This window comes from Podarcis bocagei (assembly GCF_964188305.1).
Source record: "Podarcis bocagei genome assembly, chromosome: 14".
In the NCBI taxonomy this organism is placed as follows: Eukaryota; Metazoa; Chordata; class Lepidosauria; order Squamata; family Lacertidae; genus Podarcis; species Podarcis bocagei.
This window is the reverse complement of record NC_138139.1, coordinates 7580575-7597596: the sequence shown is the minus strand read 5'-3', so window position 1 is coordinate 7597596 and position 17022 is coordinate 7580575. Positions and strand designations below refer to the sequence as shown.

The window sequence follows — 17022 nt, the reverse complement described above, 5'->3', positions numbered from 1 at the left end:
GCACAATCGCATCCTCATAGCCGTGACGGCGCGAGCTCCTCTGGCAGTTTCTAACATGCTGGCTTGTCGCTTGCGTGCGCATCACCAGCTAATGTGCTAATATTCCCACATCTGTCACTTTGCAGTGAATCTGGAATCCAGACTGGCTTCAGGTTGAAACCCTTGGTGGAGTGGTATGTTTAATCTTTGCTCAGGGGTAGGGAACCTTTGGCGGCCCTTCAGATGCTGCTGAACTACAACTCCCATCATCCCTGGCCATTGCCCAAGCTGGCTGGGGCTGATGGGAGTTGTAGTATGGCAGCACCTGTTGGGCCAAACATTCCCCACCCCTGCCTTAGGTGGTACAATTTGGAAGCAGAAAGAAAGCCAGTGTGGTCTAGCAGTTAGGAGCAGTGAAGTTCAAATAACTCCTCACTGGATCACAAAATTGGCACTTGATCAATATCTCAGCCTTAACTTGCTTCATAGGTTTGCTGGGAAGATAAAATGAGGATAAAACCTTGGTACACTCTGCTCCTAAGAACTTTGAAGTCAGCCTGCAGCTGGCCACCAAACATTTGATGTTGTACAGTGGTGCCTCGCAAAACGAAAAGAATCCGTTCTGTGATTCTCTTCGTCTAGCGGTTTTTTCGTCTTGCAAAGCAAGCCCATTGAAGGATTAGCGGATTAGCGCTTTTAGCGGCTTTTAGCGGCTTATCTGCTGATCGGATCAGCTGATAAGTGGCTTAGCGGCTTAGAAAAAGGGGGGGAGGAAAAAAACCCAGCAGGAACTCGCAAGACATTTTCGTCTTGCGAAGCAAGCCCATAGGAAATTTGTTTTGCGAAGCACCTCCAAAACGGAAAACCCTTTCGTCTAGCGAGTTTCCCATCTTGCGAGGCATTCGTCTTGCGGGGCACCACTGTATCTTGGACCAAGTGGGCTACCGATAAGGGCAAATCTTTTGTGTGTACAGTTGTAGCTTGGTTTTCAAACAGCTTAGTTCCCAAACGTTTTGTCTCCCAAACGTCGCAAACCTGGAAATGACTGTTCCAGTTTGCAAACTATTTTTGGAAGCTCAACGTCTGACAGGGCTTGCTGCAGCCAATCAGAAGCCCCAATTTGGTTTGTGAACGTTTTGGAAGTCAAATGGACTTTCGGAATGGATTTCATTCGACTTCCAAGGTATGACTGTATATGCATATCTAAAATAGCCCTGCCCTGCAAAATGCAATGCTGCCGTCAATGCAGCCCGGTAACACCAAATTACTAGTTTTGGAGCATCTGAGACTGAGAGAGAGAAGCTTGCAAGAACCCTACAACATAGTCTACTGTTGCTATTACATGTTGGAGGATGAGGCTGAGAGTGGTTCACAACAACCCTAGCCTAGTGCTAGACCCTTATTGCAGACTGAAAATGAGTCAGATGAGGCTGAAAGAATAGCATACAGCAACCCTGTTTGCCTAATATGTGGGCAAGTGGTGAGGAATTGGGTTTGGTTGGTGTGCCAAATTCCTCCACCCTGTGGAGGTGACTTCTTTGAGGGGGCTCAACACCCATCACCTGATCTGCACTGAAAGCAGGGCCTACTAGCTGCACTAGGGAGTTCCTGATGGCTATGCCTGTCCACATACAATGTCCAGTATGGAGCAGGTGGGAATGGTTTTTTGGGGGAAACAGCCTTCTGGGCTGAATTAGGCCCACAGGCCAGAGGTTGTGTGGAGCCCACAGGGGTGTGGAACCTTTTGCCCTATAGGGATTGCTGAGCTACAGCTTCCAACAGCTCCACCAAGCATAGCCAATGGCCTGAGGTGATGGGAGTTGCAGTTTGGCAACTTCTAGAGGTTTCTCCCCCTGACGTAGAATGGTCGCCATCGCCACTTTTTTGCCAGTGGGCTGCAGTTCCATCGTAGAGCATCTGCCTTGCACGTGGAAAGTCACAGGTTCAATTCCTAGCATCTTCGGGTAGCGCTGGGAGACATGGCAGTCTAAAACCCTGGAGAGCTGCTGCCAGTCAGTGCAGGCAATACATAGCTAGATGGACACAAGGGTCTCAATGAGTGTAAGGCAGCTTTCTATAGTCCTATGAGCCTTAAAGGTAAAGGTAAAGGGACCCCTCACCATTAGGTCCAGTCGCAGACGACTCTGGGGTTGCAGCGCTCATCTCGTTTTACTGGCCAAGGGAGCCAGTGTACAACTTCCGGGTCATGTGGCCAACATGACTAAGCCGCTTCTGGTGAACCAGAGCTGCGCATGGAAATGCCGTTTATCTTCCCGCTGGAGCGGTACCTATTTATCTACTTGCACTTTGACATGCTTTTGAACTGCCAGGTTGGCAGGAGCTGGGACTGAGCAATGGAAGCTCACTCCGTTGCGGGGATTCGAACTGCCAACCTTCTGATCGACAAGCCCTAGGCTCTGTGGTTTAGACCACAGCGCCTCCCGCGTCCCTCCTATGAGCCTTAGTGCCACTTTAAAATTCACTGTCTTCAGGTGAGTAAGGGAGTCAACTTGTCTGAAAAGCAGGCTAAAAAGTTATGTGTGTGTGTTTTAATAGTCCTTAGATTTGCTTCCGTGCCTTTTAAAAGTACCAGAAATGTGGTCCTTTGGCTGCATCCTTTTCTTGGGCATTTGTGTGTGTGTCCCCTGATGCAAATGTTGCTAATCAACACCTTGTTACACTGTGTGCAGATGCTGATATCCTGCATGTAGGCAACAGCTAATTGCTGCGAAGAGAGGTGTCACCCACAAATATTGCCTAAGAATGGCACTCCCCCCCCCCCGAAAGCAAGGGAAAAAAGCATTAAGATTCTTTTGTCCCATGGGATTTAACTGTAACGAGAAGCCTACAGCAGACTTTGCTGGCAAAGAGGCAGGGTTTGGGGAGGAGTGAAGTGAATCTACCTCCCAGCATCCTTAAGAAGCCCTGGTTTCTGTGTGGCTGTTGCACACTTTCTCCCTAAAATACTGTTCCAGCAGCATTGTAGCCATTGCATGATAATTCTGTAATGGTAGGTAAAGCCTGTAAAAAATGTGTGCAGCACATAGGAACCACAAGTATGTTAAATGCAGGGTAAACTGTGTATGTCAAAAGGGCCAGAGCAATCTCTAGCTGAGGCATGTGGAACTGGATCCTTAATCTTCCCCAGTCTAGGGGGGCTGACTTTGACAAATGCGCTGGGCCACTCACCTGTGACTCCTCTGAGGTCACAATGATGTCGGGTGACTACCTTTTGCAGAGCACTGTGCATGGGTGTCTTGCAAGACCCAGCAATCAGTTGTTTACTTGCCTGTAGTACAAACATTACACCTGATTTCTGCTTTCACTTGAGATGGAAGCTTCTCTTGTGATGAACTGGCAGCTACTAAATTGGGCATATTAGCTTCAGAGGTACCCTAGATACATTGTTTGCTAATGTAAATCCAAGTTCTCTGATAAGCATAAATTAAGCAGATTTTGATTCCCTCTATATCATATAATTATGCTTCCAAAATGCAAGCTTTGGCTGTATTTTGCTTATTATTATTTTTCAGGCTTTGTATATTAAGAAATGAAAAACGAGGCTTCTGAGCTTTCTGATCATTATCGGGCCACCCCAGCATGGGAGACTGTTTAAAAGGGAAATGCAAGAGCAGATTAAATCTCCAACTACTGAAAAAAATCCATCAAAATGAGTTCTAGGGACCAAGGCAATATCCATAGCTGATCGGATCGACATTTAAAAACACGGAGACTTCAGAGCAAATGGGTAGTTCACCTTTGGCAGGCAGTGAGAGATAATACTTCAGAAATCTGAGCCGTCCTTTCACAGTTCTTAAATTCCATCAGATTTGACTGGCCCTGTGCAAAGTATCCCCAGGTAGACTCCCTCCTCTCTCAGCTGGGCCCTGGGGGGCTGAACTTGCTGTGTTGACAGCATCCCAAGCAGTGCTGGGCAGCTGGGCATGCCCAGCTGCCCTTTGAATTTCCCACAATGCTCCAGGGTGATGCTAGAGGTCAAGGGCATTGTGGGAAATTCAAAGCATGGCTAGATCCAGTCACCTGGCACTGCTGTGTGCAAGACTGGGTGCAAGAGGGTTAAAAAGCATGGGGCATGCCCTGCCAGGGCAGTGGGCGTGGGCAGGTGCCCAAAGAGGTCAAGTGGTGCTGCCAGCCTTGGATTAGACCATAAAGCAAACTGATTATTGCTCATTATTAAAACAAAACAACAGAAACAATGAATGACTGCTTATCATACTTCGACCGATCCTCCTGTGCTCTGTAGAAAGGCACTCAACTTGTTTCATAGTACCCCGCACAGAACATAGATGGAAGCCTCCTTCCAGTCTTCTCCAAATGCCAACCATACTTTCACTCACAGGTAAAGGTAAAGGGACCACTGACCATTAGGTCCAGTCTTGGCCAACTCTGGGGTTGTGCCGCTCATCTCGCTTTACTGGCAGAGGGACAGCTTCCGGGTCATGTGGCCAGCATGACTAAGCCACTTCTGGCGAACCAGAGCAGCGCACGGAAATGCTGTTTACCTTCCCGCCGGAGCGGTAACTATTTATCTACTTGCACTTTGACGTGTTTCAAACTGCTGGGTTGGCAGGAGCAGGGACCGAGCAACGGGAGCTCACCCCGTCGCGGGGATTCGAACCGCCAACCTTCTGATCGGCAAGTCCTAGGCTCTGTGAGTTAACCCACAGTGCCACCCGCGTCCCTTCACTCACAGGTACAATATAAACTATAAGAAGAGCCTGGCATTCAAATCCCCACAGCCATGAAGCTCATGGGTTGACCTTGGGCCAATCACAGCCTCTTAGCCTGACCTCCCTCGCAGGGTTGTTGTGATGATAAAATGGGGAGAGGACCTTGCACTCCTTGGAGGAAAACCGGGAGTAAATCACTAAGAATTCTAATCCTGGGTCTTCTCATGTGCTCTGTAGAACACTGACCGGGAAATGACCATCCTATTCATATAAACCTCTTGGGCAAGCAAGGGTTGGGCATGCTGTAGTTGCACATACTTTCTTTTCCTCCATGCTCTGAAACAAAGTCTGATTTAACAAAGATGGGGCACGTTTCAAGTGGTATGTAGCAGCCTTATACTGTTTCAGATCTGGATCAGAATCATCTGCACTGACTGGCAGCAGCTGTGCAGGTCTGAACTGTGGTCTTTCCGGGTCCTACCTAGAGCTAGACTAACCTGGGACCTTCTACATGCAAACCAAATGTCCGACCACTTAGCTATAAAGCCCTGCTTCTTGAACATCATCGAAAGCCCTGCTTCTTGAACATTCAAAGCACGACTTGCACTGAGCCGGACCATTGGTCTATTTTCCTCAGTATTACCTACATGGACTGGTGCCAGTGTGGTGTAGTGGTTAAGAGTAGTGGACTCGTAATCTGGTGAACCGGGTTTGATTCCCCGCTCCTCCACATGCAGCTGCTGGGTGACCTTGGGCCAGTCACACTTCTCTGAGGTGTCTCAGCCCCACTCACCTCACAGAGTGTTTTTGTGGGGGAGGAAGGGAAAGGAGATTGTTAGCCGCTTTGAGACTCCTTAGGGTAGTGATATCAAATCCAAACTCTTCTTCTTCTTCCTTTTGGGGGATTCCAGACAGGTGTCTTTCCCAGCGCTACCTGGAGATGCCCAAAAGAACAGAACTTTGTCCTTTTGCACACAAAATGCTTTGCTGCGGCACTTCAAGCAAATCCACCCCACATTTTTGCCACTGCATAGGATGTACCGATCTCCTGCTTCTTTTGCTCTAATACAGCCTCTTGCATCTCATCAGACACGCTTGGATGCATCCAGTAATTTCCCCTGGGAATACGAGGCCACTGCTTCCTTTGGTCAGCCTGTACTTGGTATATCAGTTAATCCCAGTTCCTTAGACATATTCACTATAATCCTCTCTAGGCTCTGGCCCTGTTCACTCTAATGCCCACCTACCCCTGAAAAAAAATAATCAACCAAATAACTCCATGTTGTAGGTGCTTCTCATTTGCCTGTACTCTGCATGCCCTGAAATCTTGGACACTAAATCCCCCCCAAAGTTGACGAACCACTGCTTGCCGAACAAGATAAAGGCATGAATAATGCAATCTTGGCTTCCTAGGTCTTCACGCAGCACAGTAGGGTTTTTGTTTGGTTGTGTGTTTTTAAAAAAAGGTTTTTTTAAAGCTTGCACCCAGAGAGGTCCCTTCAGTGATGCTAACACAGTGGTTTGACTTCACCCCCAGAGGCACACTCCATTGTCTCCTGAGACAGACAGATGCCAACAACAATTGTATTTGAAGTGTGTCCACACCATAGACATATGATACTGACAGGTTTGTTTTCAATTCCTTTCCTAAGGATCTTCAGTATGGAGTCTGCCCTTTCATGGTTGTGCAACCTGGGTGCTTGGCACTCTGCAGGTACAGAGGTCCCAGGTGAAGCTGGTAGTGGTTGAAGGATCTCAGGTGGAAAGGATGGCAAAGACCTTCTGCCTGAGACCTTGGAGAGCTGCTGTCAGTCCAGGCAGGCCACTGGCCTAGGCTGACCCATGGCCAGGAGGCCTCCAAAGAAACAGATCTAGGCCTGGCATCCTGTGCGTAGGTTGTGGCTGTTGCTGATGCAAGGCAGAATGAGAAACAAGGTGTTGTTCAACGCACCTGTAAAGCACCTGCCTTCCTCCAAAGAATTCTGGGACCTGTCGTTTCCCTCTCATTAAGGGTAAAATTCCATCATGATTAACAAACTACTGTTCCCAGGATTATTTGGGGGGAAGATGTGTGCTGTAAATGTGCATTGCATGCACTTGGACTGTATGGCATGGACCGTAGTAATACAAACCAGGGGGTTATTTCCCCCACCCCAGCATAAAAGGTCTGCTCTCACAAGGAGGACTTTAAACATTTATTTTAACTGGGCATTGTTAACATGAAAGTGGTGGGTGGGCTGCAACAGCTTCTGGGGGGCAATCCCAGGCTCCCCCTTCTTCTTGAGATGGGTATTGCTTTAACCTATGTGTTAAGCCTCTGCTGCGTTTTGGGGGCCCTCAGACTCAGTCCACCCCTAGAGTTCTGCCCCCAAAGTCCTGTCCTGACAGCACCTCTGCCTGGCCGTCTACATTGCAGGGGCAGCAGATCTGTGGTCCTCCCCTTCGAACAAGGCTCTCCTTCCTGCACCTCCCTGTCCTGCCGCCAGCTTTGCCTCCTCACCTGCGCGTCTCTCTCGCCCCAGAGTCCGCGCACCGCCGTCGCCGCTGCGTCTGTCCAGAATGCCGATCGTCCCGTCGGAGCCGGACGGGGAGGCAGGTGCCGGGGGCGGGGCCGAGCGCCTCATTTGCATGACCCTCCCGGCCTCTATATAAAAGCGCCTCCCCGCGCTGGGCGCTCACTGCCCTCTCTGCGCTCACCTTAGATGGCGCCGCTTAGACGGTAAGTCTTCCGCGCAGCTGTGCTCACGGCCGCGCAGAAGGGGGCGCTCGCCGCGGAGCGCCTTTGCCTTTGCCCGACGGGACGGGCCCAAGCAGAGAGGAGGAGACGGCAAAGACCCTGCAAGTCTCTCCTCCGCGCCGCCACCTCCAGGGTCCCTAGACTGAGGCTCCACGGGAGACTTCTAATCAGAGATGGACACCTGTCATCTGGGCACATGCTGCGTCCCAGAAAGGAATCTTTCCCTGTGCAGGATTCCTCGGTTGAGAGCAGAGGGAGAGACACAAACGGGCTCTTTCTTTAGCCAAACGCAGCGTGACGGCGGGACGAACATCTTCCCACGGGCAGCTGTCCATTTATTTATTACTGAAAACTTTTTAATTTCTTGTCCCACAGGGGTCTCCAAGTGACTGACATCGTGATATAAAGTATGCCATAGAATCGTACGATACATTAATATTCCATACGACATACTGGGAAAACAAAGATAACACAGTCCACCCCTAAATTAATAAAAATTTTTTAGAAAAATACTCAAACAATAAACAAAGCTATAGTCCCATCCACTAACTAGCGGAGAAACATACAAACTCAACACTGGCAACCCCCTTCTTAGCACCCCCTCCAAAAGAACCCCCACCAATTCCTATCCAACTGTTGAGTCCCTTCCCCTCTCCAGAAGTCTGCACGCAGTGTAACAAGGTGTTGATTTGCAACATTTGCATCAGGGGACCCAAGAAAAGGACGCAGCTGGAAGACTACATTTCTGGTACTTTTAAAAGGCACAGAAGCTGCTGTGAATCCGCGGTTGGTGGGCCCGGGGCTGGCCCCGCATTTCGCCTCCCTTCAGAGGCAGGGGCGACAGCAAAGGCAGAGCAGGATGACAGTCCCAGTTCCACCGGCTCCGCTGTTGTCTCGGCTCCTCGGCCTCTCCTGCTGCTACTGCTGGCGGCAAGAGGTGCGGAAAACAGAGGGGCCTGCCTGGGAATTTATCCTCCATGGCCACTGCTATTATCAGTGGTGTAGCGTGGGTTGTCAGCACCCGGGGCAAAGCAAGTAATTTGCGCCCCCTAACCCGTGGATTTGCGCCCCTAACCCGTGGATTTGCGCCCCCTAACCCTAACCCCCAGATGTTGCGCCCGGTGCGGCCGGCCCCCCCTGCACTCCCCACGCTATGCCTCTGGATATTATCATCATTGCCATCAAGTCTCCCTTTACAACTTTGTCCTTGATATGCCTGCCAACTAAGATGTCCTGCATTTGGAGTGAGCCTGAGTCCAGGAAAGCATGGGCCACAACACATATGATTGTCTTTTTCAGTTTTATACATTTCAATAATTTTACAATCTTTTTAACATTTCAAAACTCAACTTCCTCCCTCCCCTCTTTCTGCGGTTCCTTAAATTTATTTTCAATATTCTCTGCATAGCCAAAGTAATTTAATTTGCTCAATTATTCATCTACTTTAAATGTACACACTTTTGAAACTGCGGGTTCTTACAATAATCCTGCCAATGTTCTTATCTGTTTACAGTTTGTAAATATTCCATAAATCCTTTCCATTCTTTTATAAAAAAGCATGTTACCTTGATTTCTTATTTTTCCCATAAGTTTCGCCATTTCTGCATCTTCCATAAGTTTTTGTATCCTTTTTTCTTTTGCTGGGACTTCTTTCCATTTTTGGGCAAGTAACATTCCTGCCACTGTAGTCGCATACATGAATAAATTTCTATACACTTCGGGTAGTTCTGCCCCTATAATCCCCAAAGGAAGGCTTCTGTTTGTTTTTTACAAACTTTATTTTTAGCCCTTGAAAGTTTTCAAACAGATGGAAGTGCAGGTTTGCGATGGGTAGGTGGGAATGGCCCAATTGCATAGAAGCAGGGGTGCCAACTTGAATAAAATATTGGGGGGGGGGTAAGGATAGCCCTGCCCCGCATAATCGACGATCACATTTGAACGGCAATGCCCATCAACTTTGGGAGACCTCAACCCCTAGGAACTGGCTCCCAGGCATGGAAGGTCCCGACCCCCCCAACCCTGCCAGTGTGCAAGCAATGGCCATCATTTGATTGACCCTGGCATGCACACGTGGTTATACTCGGAAGTAAGCCTCGCTGGATTCAATGGGACTTGACTAGAGGAAAGTGTCTGGGCGAGGCCTCCTACCCAGAACTGAGGAAGCCGCTTTGCTCGGCCAGTGCACCAGGACATCTGCTTTCGTCTGGGTTCTGCCTCGCTGGCATTTGTAGGGAAAGCTCTCCTGGCTTATTTGACGGCAGCTTTTACCACATCCTCCCGTCTCCTAGGGCTACCCAGTCGCTCTGCACTCTGTAGGTGCTCAGAGATACTGCCTTTCTGTTATTTCAGGTGGTTCAGGATTGACCCTGGCGTTCCAAATAGGTCCGGGAGCCGTGCTTGCCCCGATTCCTTCTTCTTTTCTTCCCCCAAACCGTCCGGGGGGCACCCAAGCAGTGGCGTAGCGTGGGTTGTCAGCACCCGGGGCAAGGCAAGTAATTTGCGCCCCCTAACCCGTGGATTTGCGCCCCCTAACCCTAACCCCCAGATGTTGCGCCCGGTGCGGCCGGCCCCCCTGCACCCCCCACGCTACGCCACTGCACCCAAGTGTCCCGCTGGGCCGCAAAATCGTGATAAGGCAGTTCCAGGGCGACCCCTCCCTGGGCGAGCGCTGCTAAGGTGACGCTGCCCCCGCGTCAGTCCCCGCCCCGACGGCTGGGCTATTTAAACAGCAGGACCGCACGCGGAGCGAAGACCAGGAAAGAGGCTTGGAGGAGAGGAGCCACCTAGTGGTCAGAGGAGGCGAGACAAGGGCGTCGCGTCCGCCCGTCGGTCCGTCGAAGTCCGCTCGCTGCCCAGAAAGAGAGCCATGGCGGCGGCAGGATTCGCCAGCAGGATCCTACAAGTGGGGAGCTTGGCTTATCTGCTCCTTTTCGCCACTTTTTCTGTCTCGCCCTCGCTCGGCGGACCCATCCGGCTCCGAGAAAACCTCTGGGCTACAGGTACGACCCCTGCGTCTCCTGGTGGCGCTGGAGGGGGCGATCTGCCAAGGGGGCAGCTTCCCAACGCAGACGGTGGGAAATGCTTGCCTGTTAATAAAGACCCTGGCAGAAAAAGGCTGCGTGTGTGTCTGGAGAGGGTGGGGGTGGGGGGGGCAACGAAGGACTGGAGCAGAGGCTGCAAAATTGTGCTCCTTACCTGGGTCCGTCTTTTAGACGACATCTGAAGGCAGCCCTGTATACATTGCTGTTTTGCTTTGTTTTTAAGACTTTAATGCAGTGCTGGGTTTGATTTGCGTGTGGGGTTGTTTGGAAAGCCAGGCACAGAGGGTCAGGAAACAATGCTTTCAGCAGCAGGAGAGGGGACAGCTCCCCGTGTCATCAGGTTGAAAATCCAGTCTCTGTCTAGGATGGTCAAATTAACAGAGCAGCAATTATTGCACCACTGGTGATGCTTGGAACTTTATTAATTTGTTTATTAATCACCTTCCACACATATGTCCCAAGGGGATGCCCCCCAAAAATGCAACAGGAACAGCTAAAAACAGTTTAAAACAATGCAGGAAATAACAGATAAATTTTAAAAAGTATTGTGAAGTAAATACCCATGGCACAGACCTGTTTATCCAGCTGTTGGAACAAAAATGTCTTCCGTTGTTTCTGGAAAGTGCAGGTATTGGGCGCCTGCTTGCCTTGATGGGAATGCTGTTACACAGACTAACGGCAGCCACACTGACTGCCCTGCTCTGCGTTTATTTTATTTTGATTTGATTTGATTTATATACCACCCTATACCTGCAGGTCTCAGGGCAGTATCCTACCAAGCAGGATACAAACCACTCTGGAACTTGTAGGAGAAGCTCTGCCACAGACGGCAGCAATCTGCTGCGTATATAAGGGATAATGCAGTCTCTCGAGTAACCTGGTCCTGAGCTGCAGAGGGTCTTACAAGCTAGTACCCAGCCTTGAACTTGACCTTGTAGCAGGTGTGCAGCCAGTGCAAATCCCACAAAGGGTTACATGATGGTGGGAGTTCAGCCCCTCAAGCAACCTGGCTGCTACATTCGGCACCAGCTGAAACTTCCAGACCAACCTCAATTGCGCAAAGCGCATTACAGGAATCCAGTCTCCAGGTTACGAGTGCATGGGCAACTGTGGTCAAGCTGTCCTGATCCAGAAACAATCATAGCTGTCTTACAAGCCAAAGTTGGGGGAAAGTACTTTAGCCACCAAGGGCACCTGCACTTCCAGTGGCAGCTGAATCCAGGCACAGCACCAATGCTTCAGGGACAGCAACTCAACCCAAGGCAGACTTCCTGGGTCTGGAAACCACTTTTCTAGAGACTCCAGCCTGTCAGGATGCAGACTTTATTATTCCTCACCAGGAATAATATTATTCACTGCACACCAACATTGGTCCTGCACCTGCCCAGCCGTTCCTAGTTCAGATATTACTGAGAAATAGGAGTTGGGTATCATCAATGTATTGATGATGTCTTGCTCCAGATCTCCTCCTCTCTGCTCCTGATGGCTTCAAGTCAATGTCAAATAGCATCTGAGACAGTATAGTGCCTTATGACACCCCGTAGTTTCTCTTGCAGGGCTGCCATGGTGTGGCGGTTCAGGTAGAGGGCAGGTCATGCAGTTCAAATCTCCACCTTGATTGTTACTTAAAAGTGCTTCCTTCCTCTGAAAATTTGCATTCTGGTAAGGAGATGGCCACATGCTGCCTGGAAAAGTGGAAAGACGGGGTGATTTTTTAAAAAGCAGGGCTATTTATTCATTCATTTGTTTTTAAAGAGCACACGCATGATATCCAACAAAATCCATTTTCAATAGCATATAATAAAAGGTGGGATCTGCAATAAAATGTTATTGCGTGGAGTTGTCCTTTGCAGATTTCTAGGCACTTGGTTCCATTCTCCCTGTTCAGAGGTGTATCTAGGCTTCCTTGTGCCCTTGACAAGGAGCTGTGTCAGCGTGCCTCCATCCCTGGCACCCTGGTAGGGATGGCCCCCACTCTAAGGCAAAATGGAGAGGCATGATTGTTGCATGCACCCCCCAGGCATGTGCCTTTGGCAGGGCCCAGCTTGACGAACCCTAGGTACTCCCATACCCCTGTTTGAGCCCAAATGAAGAAAACAAGTCAATGGGCCGACAACAGCAGCAAGGAAGAGGATGTGGCCGTGGTGAGACCCCTCAAACCATCGTGCACAAAAGCTCTCCTTCAAAAAAAATTGAAATAAAATTAGGCCAGCACTGTACTGACCAGAATTGGTGTCATTTCAGGGCATTTCATGGGGAAGAAGAGTATGCTAAGCTCTCCTCATGTCCAGTCTGCATTCTCAGAAAGTTCAGAGACCAACAGCACCCCCAAGGCTTTCAGAGAGGGGATGAAAGACCTGATGATGAGTGAACTTCTTAAAATGCTCCTGCAAGAGAAGCTGCTGGAGGAGAACCGAGGGAAGCATGATCCCAATGACCAGGTGAGCACCATCATCTCTAGATGTCCAGAAGGGAACGAATGTGGTGGCTAGTGCCCAGTGGGACTGGTGGCACAGAAGACTAGGCGGCTGACAGTAGAGCCAGTGATAGGATCATAGTATGGTAGAGTTGGAAGGGACCCCAATGTGGGAATGTTCAGGGATGCAGAAGAGGATATATTGTTTGATTATAGCCTTTCCAACTTGTGTAAACAAGTTCATAATTTAGCAGAGTAACATTCCCCTTTTAAAACTCACAGCGGATGCGTTTGCTCAGGCTCGCTAAAGCCTCTATAATAACTGTCCTGGTATTTCCCCCTTATTCCCTTATAAAAGATAAGACATGACAGTCTTCTATAAAAGTATAAAAAGAGTTTACTCACATATCATTCTGTTCACAATTGGATCCCAGAAGGCAGACTTAGCTTAGAAAAGTAACATACACCTGGAAACTATCTCATAAGGAGACAGTCCCTCTGTCCTCCCTTGGCTGGAAGTCAAGAGAGCATCTTTGGCTAAGCAGATGTTGCATCTTCGATGCATGTAGTCAAAAAGAGAGAGGTGGCTACCCTGCCCTGTGCTTTTGTCGTTACCTGTGCAGGTGAGGCCACGCCCACCTCTAGTCACATGCAGAGGAAGTCTGTCCCAGCCCAGAAGGAAACAGGAAGTTTACCTGCTGGCTTGACAAACTTTCCTCCCCATGTGTAAGCATGTTCACTCTAGGAATGTTGTACTTGACTGCTCTTGTGATTCACACCCCACACCCTAGGGTCATTTACTCCATCCCTGCAATGCAGGAACCTCAACACATGGGCCCCAATCCATTTTGAAGCCATACCTGACCCTGCCTAGCTTTACAAATGTGCTAACAATTTGATTGCTGCACCAGGTGGAGCCAGAGCCAATGGCAGGCAGAGTCAACTAATTCTAGTCTCATTTTGGAAAACAGGACCGCCTACAGAATGTCGTCCATGTTTGAGTTAGCTAACTGTGCTCAGACAATTGTGTGTTGCAGACAGTGGTCTTTTTCTTTAAAAGTGTTTAGGAGTACTCTCATTTTTACTCAAGAAAATCACCATTTTATAGTTCAAATCAGGGAAAATAAATACAGTAAATGGACAAAAGTACAGAGATTCACAGAATGTTTAGGGGTACATGTACCCCTGCATCCCTCCAGAAAAAAAAGCACTGGTTGCAAACACTTGTGTGATGCATTGCAGCCATCAGAGGAAACTACGTAAGGAATTTGTAGGAAAGGAATAAAGTCGGTGTCTGTATTTTATATATCAACGCCTTCTCAATGTGTTTCCCTTGGTCCTCCTCCTACTGTAGGGAGCAGACCAGCATGGCAAGGATCCTGCTGGCACCAGTGGTGGTAGAGATAGCTCCTTTTCTGACACTGGGATTTAATTGCATCCCGGAGTGGGGATTTGACTATCAGGCCAAATCCTTGCCTCTTCCAAGTTTATCAGGTGGGCGGAGTCAGTGCTTCCTAGGTTCCTCCAGCTATTTCTTGTGGGCTGGTACCCGAACCCCTCTCCTTTTAATGCAGTTTGGCTTTGTTGCACAACATCTCCCGCTTGGGCTAGAGAGCTCTCCAAGGTCCTGAACCCCACCCAGGTGCCTAATCTCAGGGATCACCAGATCCTTGTTGCTCATCACTCTCTGGTCTAGGTAGGTTCACTACCAGAGAGGTCTTAGTGTAATAAACCCCATTTCAGTGCAACAATTTGATGTCATCTATTTACCTGAAGGGGACACAGGTGGCGCTGTGGTCTAAACCACAGAGCCTAGGGCTTGCCGATCAGAAGGTCGGTGGTTCGAATCCCCGCGATGGGGTGAGCTCCCGTTGCTCAGTCCCAGCTCCTGCCAACCTAGCAGTTCGAAAGCATGTCAAGTGCAAGTAGATAAATAGGTACCACTCCGGTGGGAAGGTAAACGGCATTTCCGTGCGCTGCTCTGGTTTGCCAGAAGTGGCTTAGTCATGCTGGCCACATGACCCAGAAGCTGTACGCCGGCTCCCTTGGCCAATAAAGCGAGATGAGCGCCGCAACCCCAGAGTCGTCCGTGACTGGACCTAATGGTCAGGGATCCTTTTACCTTTTATTTACCTGAAGGCCTCAGAAGGGTGGCTGTCATCCTTCTAACATTGGCTGACTTACTAAAAGGATGAGATCATGTCGCTTCCTTCCATAAGCAGAGCAAGTCAGGGAGCCCACACAGCCCAGGAGGGGGCAAAACCCACTTTAGATGTCCAAGGTGGTGATGGAGTAGCTATACTCTTCTCTCATCAGTGGGCAAGGCCAGTTTGCTTTCTATTATGCTGAAGTGTAAGCTACTGATGCCTGTGTTTTTCGTTACAGGAAATACCTTTCTTCACAAAGTACCTGGCAAAATACATTTAAATGGATGAACTGAGGAAAACACCACAGACTTGGGGGAAAGCGAGCTCCTGAAGGGCTGTTCCCAATGAAAGCATCAAGAATTGTAGTGTAAAATATCAAATTTATAACTGTAATCCTAATACTGACCTCTCCCCCCCCCCTTCTCTGAAGAACCAAGTATTGACTGTATAGAAAATTCCTGGCATTTCCTTGTGCTGCAGCGGCTGGTGGAGGAGGCATGGTGAATAAATGTCTCTCTTTGCACAGGTGAGAGGATTGTTTTCAGTCCGCAGTCATCATTGTGTGCAGCAGCAGAAAGCAAGCAGCCACAGAAGGACTAGCTCAGAAAGGGATGGAGAACCAGATGTGATTGGGCTACAACTCTCACCATCCCCAATTATTGGCTATACTCTCTGGGACTGATAAGTGCTGCAGTCCAAGGAGATACGGAGGTTTCACATCTGCGAAAGAGAGTACTGCAGAACTTAGTCTGTTCTAAGTGGTTGACAGCTGCTGTTGACAGAATGGACTGGTCTGCAGAGGAAAGAAGGGCCATTTCTGGAGGACATGAGACACCTGTTTGGGAGACAAACCCTAGCAGTGGAACCATAGATGGCCCAGTGACCAAGGCAGTGGGTGGTCAGATGGTGACCTCACCCATCTCTGCCAGTGCCTCCTCAGTCAGGGTATCTTTCATATTTCTCCTTTGCAGCCATGAATCTAGGAGTCATTGGTTTGCTTGCTGACAACACCTTTCAGATCCCATGATGCAGCACAAGTAAACAGATTAAATACCCCCCAATAATTCTACACTCGAATCCCTTAACCTGCACTGCAGACCTCTAATGGGTGCTTTGTGGATGTTTCCCATGCGAGATTCCAACTGCTCCCGTGTGCACTTCCATATTTAAAGTAATAGGTCCTAATATTTCTTTATTTGCACATGCATCATTTGATAAGAGTTGCACTGCTTTACTGCTTGAGTAATATACAATAGGCCACAAAGTCAGTCACCGCTTTGGTTGGCAATGTACCCAAACAGTCCTGCTCTGCATGCAGCTAAGAGACCCTCAAGGTCTCTCCTGTTTCCCAGGATGTTCTCAGGTATGGAGGGCTAATGATCACTTCTTGCTTCTGCTCCACCCTGGCTCAGTGTATCATAACCGAAGGCCAGAGCCATTCCCACATTTCATTCCCTTCTTATATAGGAAGCTACAGTACTGTACCTTATACTAAATCAGATCACTGGACCATCTATCTCACTAATGTCTATTGTGACTGCCAGTGGCTCTCCTAGGCTTTAGGCAGGGGGCTTTCCCAGCCCTAACTGCCAATTCCAGGGGTTGAACGTGTGACCTTCTGCCTGCAAATCAGATGTCCTGCTACTGAGCTATTGGCAAGCATAATAGGAAATCCCAACCATGTGTCCAAGAGACACCTTGATACCTGAGTAGTGAGGGGGAACCTGTGGCCCTCCAGATGTTGCTGGATGCCAGCTCCCATCAGCATTGTGGGACTTGTCAATAGTCAAGAGACACTGGATGTCGTAGTCTAGCATCACCAAGAGAGCCACACGTCCCCGCCCTACTGCTGCTCCTGAGAGATATCTGAGCCTTGCTGGAAGTCATGCCACAGCTGCCTTGATGGCTCAGACAGAGCAGATGATCAAGCAGGAAACTTGGTTGCCCTTGATCATCCCAGATACCTCCTCTTCCCTTGGTGAACCTTCCTCCTTGCCTTGTTTGAAGTGAA

General features: G+C 49.1%; 1 protein-coding gene across 1 annotated transcript; it reads left to right on the top strand.

The window, feature by feature from the left end:
- Positions 1-10063: 10063 nt before the first annotated feature.
- NMB (neuromedin B) lies at positions 10064-15492 on the top strand. Its single transcript, XM_081169158.1, has 3 exons — positions 10064-10406; positions 12693-12889; positions 15250-15492. Exons 1-3 carry the CDS (start codon positions 10274-10276, stop codon positions 15289-15291), a joined length of 372 nt encoding a protein of 123 aa, XP_081025284.1. The 5' UTR covers positions 10064-10273; the 3' UTR covers positions 15292-15492.
- The last annotated feature ends 1530 nt before the right edge of the window (positions 15493-17022 follow it).

Coding starts and splice junctions, on each gene's coding strand:
- NMB (XM_081169158.1), top strand. CDS start 10,274: ATGGCGGCGGCAGGATTCGCCAGCAGGATCCTACAAGTGGGGAGCTTG. Junction 10,407..12,692: donor AGAAAACCTCTGGGCTACAG/GTACGACCCCTG, acceptor GTGTCATTTCAG/GGCATTTCATGGGGAAGAAG. Junction 12,890..15,249: donor AGCATGATCCCAATGACCAG/GTGAGCACCATC, acceptor TTTTCGTTACAG/GAAATACCTTTCTTCACAAA.